This window comes from Hemibagrus wyckioides, linkage group LG25 (genome assembly GCF_019097595.1).
Source record: "Hemibagrus wyckioides isolate EC202008001 linkage group LG25, SWU_Hwy_1.0, whole genome shotgun sequence".
In the NCBI taxonomy this organism is placed as follows: domain Eukaryota; kingdom Metazoa; phylum Chordata; class Actinopteri; order Siluriformes; family Bagridae; genus Hemibagrus; species Hemibagrus wyckioides.
Window position 1 is genome coordinate 16,121,520 of NC_080734.1, and position 13,543 is coordinate 16,135,062.

Below are 13,543 nucleotides of genomic sequence, written 5' to 3' on the forward strand. Positions count from 1 at the left end.
GCTGTAATGAAAAAGCAATGGGAGCCGGCCTGCTGCCACCAAATGCCATTTCACTCCTACCAGTGCTGATAGAATGGACAGAAGGGGAGGAGTGAAAAAGAGAAAATCTGCTCAAGACGTCTGAGAGCACGAGAAGAAATGTTTCTATTTGCTATTCTTTACTAATTTCACACAATCATTTGTATTATTACTTATATTACCAACAACAACTGGGTGAAGTTTTTTGCAAAATCCAAATAAAATTTTACGTCATCTGAACCTGCTTGAAGAGATTAGACATTTTCTACAAAGCAGTTAACCTCCTCAATTTCACACATTTACCTACATTTAAATAAGGAGCTAGAAATAGTGCAGAATCTTAAATATGAAAAATATTTTTACTATTAAAAATAATTTTAAAAATATATTAAATATATACTTTTTTTAATTTATTTAAAATTCTAAAACCTTCTGTTTATTTTCTATTTTAGCTGTTTTTTACTATGTTCTCAGACTTTGCTACACCACTGTATAGAAAATTAAAGCGTTCTAAAATAAAGCTGTTCTGTAGTACACTATTTCCCACCCTAAATGTTTTGAAATAATTCACTATTACGTACTGTTTTCATGACTTTCATATCCATTAATATTCGGTCACTATAACACTAAGCAGAAATGCAGTCCAATACAAACACCAATTTCTACAGCAGTCACATTACTAGCTTTAGCGGTATTAGCTTTATCCACAGTCCCAGATCAAATTCCTGTTTTTTCGTATTTCATTTTGAAGAATGCCTTAAGGTGGTGTGAGAGACATAAATAGCTAAAAGGTTTTTCTTCTTTTTCTCCACCACCGCTTCACTATCAAAAGACTAACAGGAACAGATTTGTGTTATCAGCAATCGTTTAAGACTGGAGGAAATTATTAGGACGATAAAGTATTCCACACAAAACAGATGTCAGAGGTGATCTCCCTGGTCTCCAGAAAAGCTAGCATTACTGTATCCGGGTAGGAATCTTCCACTTTTCTATATATTAGGTATATTTTATATAGCTTTAATATTTTTTTGGTGGTGTTTTCTGCTGCAAACATGGATTATATACTGGTACAGTTTATTTCTGTAAAGACCTGAATATACATTTTTTTCTGCGATTTTAGCAACTAAACACTAGCGATTTTATTACGAAACACTTTTCTGTTTATTAAGCAATTATTACTAAATCCTTTCCTGTATATCAAGCAACTATCGTGAAATACTAATATGTATTAACTTAGTAAGTAAATACCTGCTTTGTTCCGTTTGGGCTACTTGTGATGCCATTTGACCGAAAGGAGTAAAATTAAATAAATCTATAATAATTCTGCTGTCTATACTACTATTTTACATCTGGTCAGATAAGAATTGTAAGACTAAGTAAGAATAAGAATTGTATTTTCTAATATAATTCATTAAATAACTAAATAAAATAATAATAATAATTATTATTATTTATTAAATTTATTATTATTATTATTATTATTACTGCTACTACTACTAAATATCTATGTAGCTGGACAATGTTTAGGAGGTTTGTCTTTATTTTTCTTTATTTTCTTTTTTAAGGAGTCCCTGGTTTGAGCACTTCACCTCTACAGCACCTTACGGACATCTTGTGTGAGCTGTATTTACTACCTGCCTGCATGATGGTGAACGCTGGGTGTCATTTTGAAGGTTGCAGAGCTGGGTTCATCAGTGTTTACTGGGCCCAGGAGCTCAAGCAGACAACAGTAATATTAACAGAGATGTCATCTATCTGTCTTTTACACTCCCCGAGGGATCACCACGGAAGGTCCCGGAGAAATGACTGGTAACTATGGTGTAGGTTACGGTACTGATAAGCTATCTGTCCATCAAAAGCACACAGTCTACTACAGTATAATCAATATAACATCTAGACATGGGGGATTAAGCAAGCGTATAAAGCTGACATCTTTATCGCTGATGTAAAGGTATAGACCTGATCAAATACCACCTAATTCCCTAATATGTGTACATTAGGGTTAAATGGTCTCCATGGTAACAGTTTTCTCAGTAGTTTTACTTCCCTCATCTGTAAGGGAACGTATGCAGGGCCATATCCTGACACCTAATCCTGCCCAAAGCTCTTGATACTTTCAATCGCCTTCTTCCATGCGTTAAAATTTCCCTACAATCCTTTTCCACGCTCCTCAATCTTCATCACTACAAACCACCTATCAATTAACTGTCTCGCAGGAGATGCTAATTATCCGCATGCGTTCACTTAATTAATGCTGTCGGGCTAATCTCCGGCGCAACGACTGATCACGTAAGTATGCACATAGGATGGACTTGAGCGCCATAGCTGTGAAATGGTGCAGAAAAACTAGTGAGAGGAGAGCAGGAAAAAAGAAAGGAAGGGTGACAGAGAGAGGTGGTGTGTGTGTGTGTGTTTTTTTTCTTTTCTTTTTTCCTCTTGTTTCAAGAGTACAGGAGATATTGTTTTTGATAGGAGCTTGGCAGCTTGGAGGAGCCTTGCAATGCACACTTGGGAGGTCAGGACTCAGAGAGTGAATAAAGGGAAGAGAGAATGGAAGGAGCAGAAAGTAAAGTGGGATGAATCAAAAAGAAGAACAAAAGCACAGGATGAGAACAGGAGAAAGAATAACAGTAAAATCTAGCACTGGAGAGGAAAAGCGTGGACATTTCGGACTCTGCAGGTAAAAACGTAATGTTAACCTAAAAATATAATAATAATAATAATAATAATAAAAGGAGGGGGGACTGAAATGAACAAAAGCTAGCACTGAACAAACAGAGCAGCAATAACACTTGAGGCTGACCGGTATAAACAAATCAGCCACATCTTAAAGCACCAAAATAATAACTGGAGAAAAAAAAAAAATCATCATGACCAAAGCATGACTTTATCAGAGACGGTGAGGTGAACCAGGTCCCATCTAAAGCTCCAGAACTGACATAAACATGGAGTATGACTTTGCAGTTTGACCTTGGGCGCTTGTTTTATCGCAGCATGTTAACTACAGAGCCAGGCATCGTATTTTTGATTAGCTCGTGCATGATTCTGACACGGTCATGGCGTGGAATTAACGTGATGTCTCTGACGCTTGGCATCGAGCGCCGCCGTCAGTCAGCCATACACGTGGGGTGAAAGCAAGCACACAGCATGCACAGCAAACCCACCAAGCACAAAAAACCCAGCGCAAGCCTCTCATTAGGATGTAAAAAAAAAAAAATAAAAATCAACCACTGATACACACAACATGCAGAACACACACACACACAAAATCACCTAGGAGGCATGGAGTATGATGAACTCATAAAACAGCACTTGGATTTAAGCCTGCGGATTTGAGAGGCTTGCGAAAAGGTGGACAGGCAAATACACACACACACACACACACACACAGCTCCACTCACTGGATGTCGCTTTGGGACGTCATACACTCCCTCCTTTTGTTGGCTGGTAGGGACCTGGGGTGGGCGGTGAGTCCAGCCGAACACACGAGCACAGCACAAGTTACATCACTTCACATTGCAGAAACTGGCTTGAAAAGTGTGTTTAGAGTGTACAAATGTGTGTGTGTGTGTGTTCATGTGTTTGTTACCATTGTACTGTGAATATTTATATGTTTAAGCAAAAACTAGCTACCTTTTCATATTGGGATTCCATTTTATGTTAAAATCACATTTATGTTCCTCTCAGGCAACTGTACTGACCAGCAGACCCCCACACTGCTGCCATTGCGCCTCCTTTTTATGTTTCCAGCTCCTTTTCCTCTCTCTAATTTGCCATTGTTCTTAATATTCCTCTGCCCGGCTGGTTGATTGCAGCTCAGCGGGTTTTCGTTCGACTGCTCGTTTTAACAATTATTTAGCTTTTTTTCCCCCTTGCCATCGCTTTCATTTACAGATCAAAAGCAGATGGTGGCGATTAATCACTTTCTCTGTCTTTCATCAGCAGAGCGAGAAGAGATACAGATGCATGCTGCTTACTCGCACGGCAAAATAAATTTTGCCACAGACTTGGAAGGTCAGTTAACTAATACTGCGTGCGGAAATAAAGACAAGGCTACGCCACTTCCCTGGAGCTTGACTTAAAGGAAAATCCACCCTGAATGTCTTGCATGTTAATATTTACAATCAATATCTTCAGTAGTTTGCTGTATGATTCAATTCTGACTTCCATTGTGGTATATTTTCAGTTTTTTTCCCCCGTTTCCTACATTACCCACAATGCTGTTGGTCTGCCCTGGGATTTCTTCCTTTCCTTCATGTCTAACTAAAGAGACATGCAGCAGGGCTTTAATCCTTCAGTCTCATCTCAAACAGATCAGCTTCGTCACTGGATTTTTTATCAATTTAATATGATCCTTCAGGAAAGAAGATGGGTTTCTTCCTTATAGGACCTAACAGTAACCAGGTTTCCATCCACTTTTTCTGTTCTGTCTTCATCAACTTAAAAAAGAAAAGCTTGCCAAATTCCATCCAGTCAGCCCTTTACTGATAAGATAGTATTCGTCATGACGTCATCCTAAAAACATAACAGTCACTTAAGTGTATTTTGGTGTCTGGCAAAAAAGAAAACTTTGTGCGTTGTGTATCAAAAATTGTGTCCCTTATGTCCGCAATTTAAAGTTGACAAAGTGTTGTGAAAACTGACCAGCTCATCAGAAGAACTATCAAAAGACGATGTCAGAACGAAGCAGCTGTTTGTCTGATAGAAACTCTCTGAGTTTAATTACACATGGTTCTGGTAGAGAGCATGCACTAGGGCATTTTGCGAGGTTGTGGTGGAGAGACACTTCACATAACACAGTTATAAAATGTCACGGCCCACGTTCTCCTCTTGCAGTAACCAACGGTTACTGACCCCAAAGCGGATGGAAACGTAGCTAATGACACCTAACAGTTATCTCTTACTGTCTTCCACTAATCACACAGCAATGCCCTAGTCTGACACCAGAGCCTCACACAACCACTTTACTTCATACAGAAATAACAAAAACGCAACAGCAACCATCAAATCAGCAGCAAAATCACTAACAAATCTTTCAATATAAGCAGATTTCAGGGTGGATCTTCCCTAAGTAGGGAGTAGAGAGTATTTTTCTTGCAGTCTAATTCATCTCGATTAAAAAGAATCCTTAGACGGAGCTGATAACGTACTTTTCGGTAGAAGTTGAAGCTTAGCCTCCATCACGAATGATGCCTGCTAAAACTCTTTTAGAGAAAAAGTGGACGGCCAGGCCTTTCGTCTTCAACACACACAATTCTCCCCCCTTTAATGTCTTCCACTCAGCAAACGCAAGAAATGATGTGCACGCTGATTGAATTTGACCTGGCCAATATGTCAGCGTGTTTGATGTTGCAGCGTGATCAGGATCCAGCGTCGACGCCTCCGACAGCGTGCAGATGTCTCTTTGATGCCGACTGCCGGAGCAGTGCCAAGGACAGAGCTTTACAGTTTGGATAAGAGCTTAGCGTAGCGATTGATTTAAAAGGTAATGCGCAGCTCTGGACTCTTTCCTCCTCGCTGTGTTAATATTTGAAAAGAAAAAACTAATTGGAAACTACACCGTTCCAGAGAAACTCGGAACAATTAGCAGCTATGTTGGCTAGCAGCGGCGCCCATGTTTGTTTTAAGCCTGAGTGAATTCGCTGGCGTTTCAATCATGTGTTTCTGACTGAAGCCACAGGTGACAAGACACGTCGGCCCCTGAGGGGAGAACACCTGCCGTCGCCATGGTCACGGTGTTAAGCGCACTGAATGTAAATCGTCGACATGGCTGTCACAGTGAATTAGCGCGGCGTGGCGTTGCGTAGCGATCTGTCTGTTCTGTCTAATTCACAGGTGGGACTTTGGCAGCTACACAGAAAAGTGTCTGTAGCTGTATAGCTGTTCCGTCAAAGACTAAACTGATTTTACTTAACGGTCCTGTCCCTGAGAACGATTGTGATGACACGGTTTGATAATGTTCAAGTGTTTCTGATGGAGGCTAAACTCTTTTCGGAGCTTGATCAGATCAGATTCTAAATTGTGAAAATGAATTTTAATAACAACATCTGACTAATTGAAAATTGTAGTAGAACATAGTAGGGAGTGGCAATGTACCTGATAAATGCTCTCCTCTGATTGGTCACGGATGGACTCGTGTCCCGCCTCAAACACAATGTACTACAACATCGGCAGCAAAAGGGACAAGATTTGAAGGAGAAGAAAAACAGGAACAGGAAGGAGGGGAAGGGAAGGGAAAAGAGAAAAAAGGGAATAGGAAGCAGAATGATCACAAAGGGAAAAAACAGCGTTCATGGCCTCGTGAAGCGCCCTGATCCCCAGAAACCCTGCTGGACAGCACTATCCTGGATGATGCTTTGGTCATGCTTCCCACCACACTCCAAACATTTAAAACAAAAATATTTCATCCTTAAAATATACGATGTGAAATATAGAGTTATATATCAGTTCTTCCAGGATTTTCATTATTCGATTATGAGATTGAATAAATGAAATATTTTTTAAAAATAAAAGCAGATTTTATAAGAATTTGGGTTGAGACATCATCACAACACACGTTCGAGCAAAACCTTCTTTAATTCATGGGCAACAAAATAATTAATAGGTCTTTACTCGTGGTAGGAGTTTAAAAGAAGAATCCCGTGTTTGCAATTTCACCAATTTCAGTAGTTTTACAGTAGTTTGGCACAAAATTCACCACAGGTTTCATCTGAAATTTTGAAAACCCAAACAGACCCAACAGATTCAGCGTTGAAAAAAAAAAAAAACCTGTAAAATGTAAAATCCTGGAGGAACTGATTTATATTAAAATATATCAGATATAATCTATAGTCTAATCAAATCACTAGCTAGCTGATTAAACTGAATGAATATGACTAGACTTTTGTAATTCATCTTTATCAATTCTTCAAGCAGCTGAAGTGTAAATACACACAAACACTATACAGCCAAAAGTATTTGGACACCCGACCATCACATCCATGTGTTTTTTGCACATCCCCATTTCAGATTTAGTCTCTAACTCTTATAATACCCTGCACTCTCCTGTGAAGGCGTTCCACTAGATATTGGATTGTGTTAGTGACCGTTCAGCTACAAGAGCATTAGTGAGATCAGACACTGATGTTGTAAGAGTGAGGGGTTTGGGGGGGGGTTAGACGATGTTCCAGTTCATCCCAAAGGAGTTCATTGGGGATGAGTCAGAGTCAGACACTCGAGTTCTACTCGCAACTTCGTCTTCGTCATGGAGCTCGCTTTGTGCACAGGTACCTCATCATTCTGTTTGAGCCTCTTAGTTCCAGTAAAGGACTAATGTCATACTACATCATACAAAGACATTCTAGACTACTGTGTGATTCCAACTTTAAGGAAAAGAGGGTGTGAGGCAAGGTGTCCGCAAACTTTTGGCCATATAATGTAATTCTCTAGCAATACCTGTAGAAGGATGCTGTGTATTCCCCACATTCGGCAAGAAATAAATCACAGACCAGGATCCTCTCAGGCTTTTGTAGCCGGATTCATGTATCTTTAATGACACACATGCTGTACATGTAAGCGCTGGTGAGGCAGAAACGTAGCCTGCTCGTAGGCTCAGAAAATCCTCCAGGGGCATTAGGTGCTGGGCTCCGGCTTGCAAATAAGCGCACCAAATTGCCACATAGCTCATACATGCCAAACAGCTCAAACAGCAGCCCCACTTCTGTGATCTATTCCTCCACAATGCGGGAACCATACAGAGACACCGCAGCATTAGCAGCATGTAGCGCTCTACCTAATAGCATACCTCCATATCCTCTGCGATATAGCTCACACCAAATACGCTGCTATTTAAGATAATAGAGCAGGCTCTATCATTTATTTTGTGATGTATCATATACTGTGCTAAAGCTAGCTGCAGATATCGAACTAAGGATGGCTTGATGGCTTCTTCTCGACTACTCAGTGGGAAGCTGCTAATTTCTAGGATGCCTAGCATCAGAAGTGATGATTCTAGCACTGAAAACATTTAATAGGTGATTTGTCTAGAATGATCTTTTTTTTTTTTTCTTTAATAGATTACTGTAATTAGCCTCCTATCACAGATGGTGCCATTCAAGGGCTAGGTCACAGATTACATCTTATTTAATGACTTTCTTTACTTTCTTTACATTTACTTACTCCTGTTCAAAGAAATGAACAATACAAGCATCAGCACACACACACACATGCACACACTCATATACACACACACACACAGCCCAGGATGACACGTGTTAAAGCTGTCTGTTTTCAGTAAGAGCTAGGAAAGCTTTCAGGGCTGGGGTTATGTCTGAATATTCTCACAACACACCCCGCTCACATTGACGGGGAAAAAAATAAAAAATAAATAAAAAGGATGATTCACCATGGATTTATGCACACGTAATGATGAAATAACAAGACTTATTCATTCAGGTTGTGTGGAACAAGAATGGGAAATGAAGGGAAGATATTTATTTATACAGGAGAGATTAAAAGCATATTAAAGGTGTGGGAACCCAGCAGGCAGACTAATTTGACGGGGTACATTTAAGCAAACATTATGATTAGCGATTTAACAAGCAGCGTTACCTGGTACACCGGATCCTCCACGTCTTCTTCCAGAATGGTCTTTAGGAGGGATTGCCATTAGGGGGAAAAGAAAATTAGCAATCGGTGACGGAGGGTGAGGAAGAACGAGAGCAAAGAGGGGAGGAAAGAGCAGGAGAGAAATGAGGCCAGAGTATAATTATTTTAATTGACAGAAAGAAAGGCATCAGTGGTCTAAAATCATTATCAGAGATTTGGAAAAACTTGAGACAGCACAAATAAAAATAAATAAATAAATAAATAAATAAATAAAATAAAAGCAAATAAAAAAACTTCATCATTTCCAGCATAGAAAGAAAGGCTTGGAAAAAGCTGCCTCTTGAATCTTATTTTCTATTCAGTTCTATTCAATTTCTTGAGTTGTCTGTATATAAGACTGCGTGGGTTCATGTATATGTATCTAAGTGTGTGTTTTGTCAGTGTGTGGTGTGTTTCTGTGTATGGCACCTGGTAAACTGCTTGTTCACACTGCTTGTCTTTCTGAGCCTTTTTCTCAATCTCTTCCCTCTGCTTGATCTCGTAGATCAGCTGGAAAAGGTCACGGAGGTCGAGGATCACCGGCTCAGCCTGAGGATTGAGCGAGAGGCGGAGAGAAAAAAAAAAGATCAGAGTGGAAAATTGGATTCATTTACTTTCCTCGTTTCCTCAAATATTCCAGAAACTGTACATTGCATTTCCTTAATATGGAAAGGAACCATGAACCTGTTCTACACCTCCCAGGGGCATCATTAAATTGTTTTCAAAAGAGTTAAATATCTCTCTCTCTCTCTCTCTCTCTCTCTCTCTATCCTGTTGGGGTTCCTGTGAATTGCACTTGCTTTTGTAATCTGTATATTAATAAGTATCTCCAGGGTAGCTGTTGCTGGTTTGTGGAATCTTCTGGAAAAGTGTGAATTAATACTTGTGCAGATCTCCTACAGAATGTTTCAGTGTATTTATAAATTTGTAGAAATTCCATAATCTTCTGTACAAAATCAGAACCTCATCATTGGTCAAGGAATGATTTCATTTCACACCACATTGTCTTAAATCAAAATCTACCAGTTAAGTTAGGAGAGTTTATTAAAGCTTTTTGTTTTTTTGATTTCTCAATATAATGCCAGTTTGCTGATAACTTAGTCTCAACTTTTTTCACACCACTAGATGAGAGAGCATCATGATAACTTTGATAGAGTGAGCTAAATCTTACATTTACATTTATGGCATTTGGTCAAAGTGCTCATCGAGAGCAGTTGAGGGTTAAGGGGTGTACTGTTAAGGGACTAGCAAAGGCAGCTTGGTGGTGTTGAGATTTAAACTCACAGCCTTCTGATCATAAGAACCAATGCACTACCACCATCTCATCTTGACGGCTGGAAACTGGTTGACCATCACTTAGACATTTGCATACACTGATTTCCAAAGGACAAACACCAGAACAGTGCAACAATGGTCTTACATGTACTAAACTATTTGGACCTGTTTTAGGCAGCATTAGGACACATTCTGTTGAAATTCAAAGATATACATAAATATATAAATATATATAAACAGTGTTAAATGTACAATGTAAAAATACTACAGCCAGTTAGTGGAAGCCAGTTTATTCAGCAATTTCGGTCATTTTTCATGCATTTTTCCTGGAGACCTATAGCCAGTGATGCCAAGCGAACCATTTTTCCTACAGAATTGGATCACTTTGAGTTGAGTTTCACTTATTCTGATAGATCTTTATTCATGAAAAAAACCCTGTCAGATATCAGACAATATCAGACCATTTTACGACCTCATTAAAGGAAAGCTACAGGTAAACTACATCTTTAAGTCCAGCTAGTACACTGGGCTGCTTTTATCAAGCAGATCTGGCAAATAAATTCATAGTGCATCAGAAACACATACATCAAACAAAGGGATCCAACAGATTCAGTATTTATTAACAGATTTATCTCTCTGCTACTGAACATTCATTTCGACTTCAGTTCTGAGTTTTTGCTTGCACAATGAGTTTCATGGAGCATGATAGAGTAGGTACTGATCAAATGTACTAAAGAGTATTGTTTGTGGCTTCTTCTGTCAAAACAGTTGTAAAGTACTAGATTGTAATGAAGTTCCTACTGAAAGTATCAAATTTGCATCCAAAGACTATAAATAGCATGTTTACTGGTGTAACACGCAAACCAAGAGAAACCAATCATGGCACTCAACTCTCTATCTATCTATCTATCTATCTATCTATCTATCTATCTATCTATCTATCTATCTATCTATCTATCTATCTATCTATCTATCTATCTATCTATCTATCTATCTATCTATCTATCTATCTATCGATTCCTGGGTTTATTGTTTGATGCTTCAGCCTTTACCTGGGGTTAACAATTAATCCTGGCTATTCATAACCTGGCATTTCACACTGTACATTCCTAAACCCTAGCTTATCCTTCTTCTTTAAATATTTGTGAAATCAACATTTATCCATGTCTGGATAAATACAAAATACGACCGCTTTAAACAGCTTGTCTCACTCTTCCGCATGAGTGATTAAAAAGGACAGGTCTGTTGTTCTTCTTTTAAGCATATATTGCTATCTTTTACAGATTTATAACCTGTTTTGGTCTTTTAAAATGTGTCATATAGCTGTCGTTTATTGATATTTAACTTCTGGTTATTTTTCAGCGTCATGTATTTAGCCCTCGCTTCAGTGCGCACTTTATGATGTTCAGTGTTTTGCCGTCTGACATTACCGAGCTGTTTTTGTTGCTACGTCCTAGTTTTCACATGGCACACGCTGTTCAATTTCTGATTGGTTGTCTGTTGCAAAGCATCTAGCTGCAACGATCTAACACTAAACCATTTCACCCTGTAAATGTTAAGCACCACAATATGAAGTTAAGGTCACAAAAGCTGTGCAAACCCTGCCTCTAAAACACAGGTATGAAACAATCCTCTACCCAGGATTTAGAACTACAATAACCCGGGGTTAAGCGCAGTGTGAAAAGCCCATATATGTGTCTATTGTGTTGCTGCATTAAAATTGTCAAATAGACTTCAAATAAACTGCTATCGAATAATCATAGCTAGAAAGAAGTAAGTAAATATGTTCCCCCTCAGTGTAATTAAAGTGTGATGCTTCTGCTACTCTCAAAATACTCTCTGATTAGAGGTGACAGTACAAAGTGCTTTGCATCTTAAAAAGCCACATATGATCAAACTCACACTTTGTAGATAACTTCAAAGCTCCATGTTATCATTAAAAATGTATCTCCTGCCCGCCGTAGTCTAAATGTCACTAATAACCCACTAAATACCCAAATGTACAGAGAACACGTGCACTTCAAATTTGCCTGCGAGTTTATTTCTCCTGCTTTTGCTCATAAACATCACAGGGAAAAGCAATACTTTAAGAAAAGAGGAAGAGAGAGGGGGAAAACGGAGCGGCCGATACCAGAGAAAGTAAGTCATATGAACAGAAGAGGTTACAACCCCAGGGGAGGGAAAGTAAAACGTGGCTGTGAATAGGAGGTGGAAGAGGCGGAAGAAAAGACTGAAATGAAACAAATGAGAAAGACAGTGAATGTGGGTTCTGCCTATAACCATGTGTCATGCTCAGCTCAGGGTCACCTGCAGTTCAGAGCAAGCAGGGGATGGATGGGATGGGAGAAGCAGTGTACTCATTGACTGTGAACAGGAAATCAATAGCAACATCCAGCATAGATCTGCAACACTGCAGACCAGCTATACAGTGCAGTGAAAAAGAAAAAGTGAGGGGGGGGGAGAGAGAGAGAGAGAGAGAGAGAGAGGAATGGAATGGAGGTAAGTTGGCAAGTAGCAGTCCAAACTGGAAGAGCAAACCAAAATATTGCAGATTTGTTACTGAATTAACGGTACAGCTACATGATTGTACTTTTGGACCATATAGTACACAGTAAGTGTAGAGAAGGGAAATGATTTATAATCACACTATCCGGTGTAACCCAGATGAGGATGAGTCTGGTTCCTCTCAAAGTGGCTGTGGAAAGCTAAACTGGAAAGTTACATTTTATTTGTCTGGCCTTTAAATGCACTGACCCAAATATTGATCATTTAACATTAATGGGATTCAAAATTTTGTTTAGTGGAATAACAGGCGATAACAACAAAATCAATCAATCAATCAATCAATCAATCAATCAATCAATCAGTCTGTCTGTCTGTCTGTCTGTCTATCTATCTAGCTGCCTGTCAATCTGTCTGTCTGCCTGCCAATCAATCAATCAATCAATCAATCTGTCTATCTATCTATCTATCTATCTATCTATCTATCTATCTATCTATCTATCTATCTATCTATCTATCTATCTGTCTGTCTGTCTGTCTGTTTGTCTGTCTGTCTATCAACCCCCCTATACTAATACACCCACTGGTATATATGATCTAGCAGCAGTATAAACTCATACTCACAGACTGAGCCGTTTTGATGGCTACAAATCGGTGGTTGCCCTCCTTCCCGCATACGTAGCCAAAAGCCCGGTGGTCTGTGATATCCTTGGCAATGTAGGAAATCTCATGAACTGCATGGTGGTGCTGAAGAACCTGGAAAAAAAAGCACATTGTTTCACAAAATTAGATTATAACATATCAGAAGCAAAAGAAAGAAGTCTGCAGTGATGAAAAATAATTGAGAAACAGGGCAAAAGAAAGTCAGGTTTGAGGATGCCCAGAGGTGCAAAAGCAAAGTCAGAGAATCCACAGTTTAATAATGTTACACTGGAGGGTGTTAGAGTTGTTAAAGTTGTTATATCAAGGTCTTTTAGTGTTAAGTCAGGCAGACTGGAAATTCAATTGAGTTAAACCTTAACATTTCAGAAAAACCTATAAATTAGGAAACTGGTGCAAATATGATATAATTAAATCCCTGTTTTATTGTATAGTACATTAACTCTGTGTTTTTAAATAAGTA

At 39.0% G+C, this 13,543-nt stretch overlaps 1 protein-coding gene across 16 annotated transcripts in view; it reads right to left on the minus strand.

The window, feature by feature from the left end:
* The window catches only part of dab1a (DAB adaptor protein 1a), a 394,224-nt gene that overhangs the window by 25,404 nt on the left and 355,277 nt on the right, over positions 1-13,543 (minus strand). For 7 of the 16 annotated variants that reach the window (XM_058379226.1, XM_058379225.1, XM_058379227.1 and 4 more), the window contains 5 exons: positions 13,045-13,176; positions 9,073-9,192; positions 8,608-8,646; positions 6,115-6,177; positions 3,420-3,473 (listed from right to left, as the gene is read on the minus strand). In XM_058379226.1, the coding sequence (XP_058235209.1) occupies positions 3,420-3,473; positions 6,115-6,177; positions 8,608-8,646; positions 9,073-9,192; positions 13,045-13,176 (408 nt within the window). The remainder of the gene's footprint in view (positions 1-3,419; positions 3,474-6,114; positions 6,178-8,607; positions 8,647-9,072; positions 9,193-13,044; positions 13,177-13,543) is intronic. The other 9 variants (XM_058379236.1, XM_058379232.1, XM_058379238.1 and 6 more) reach the window with 5 other exon arrangements.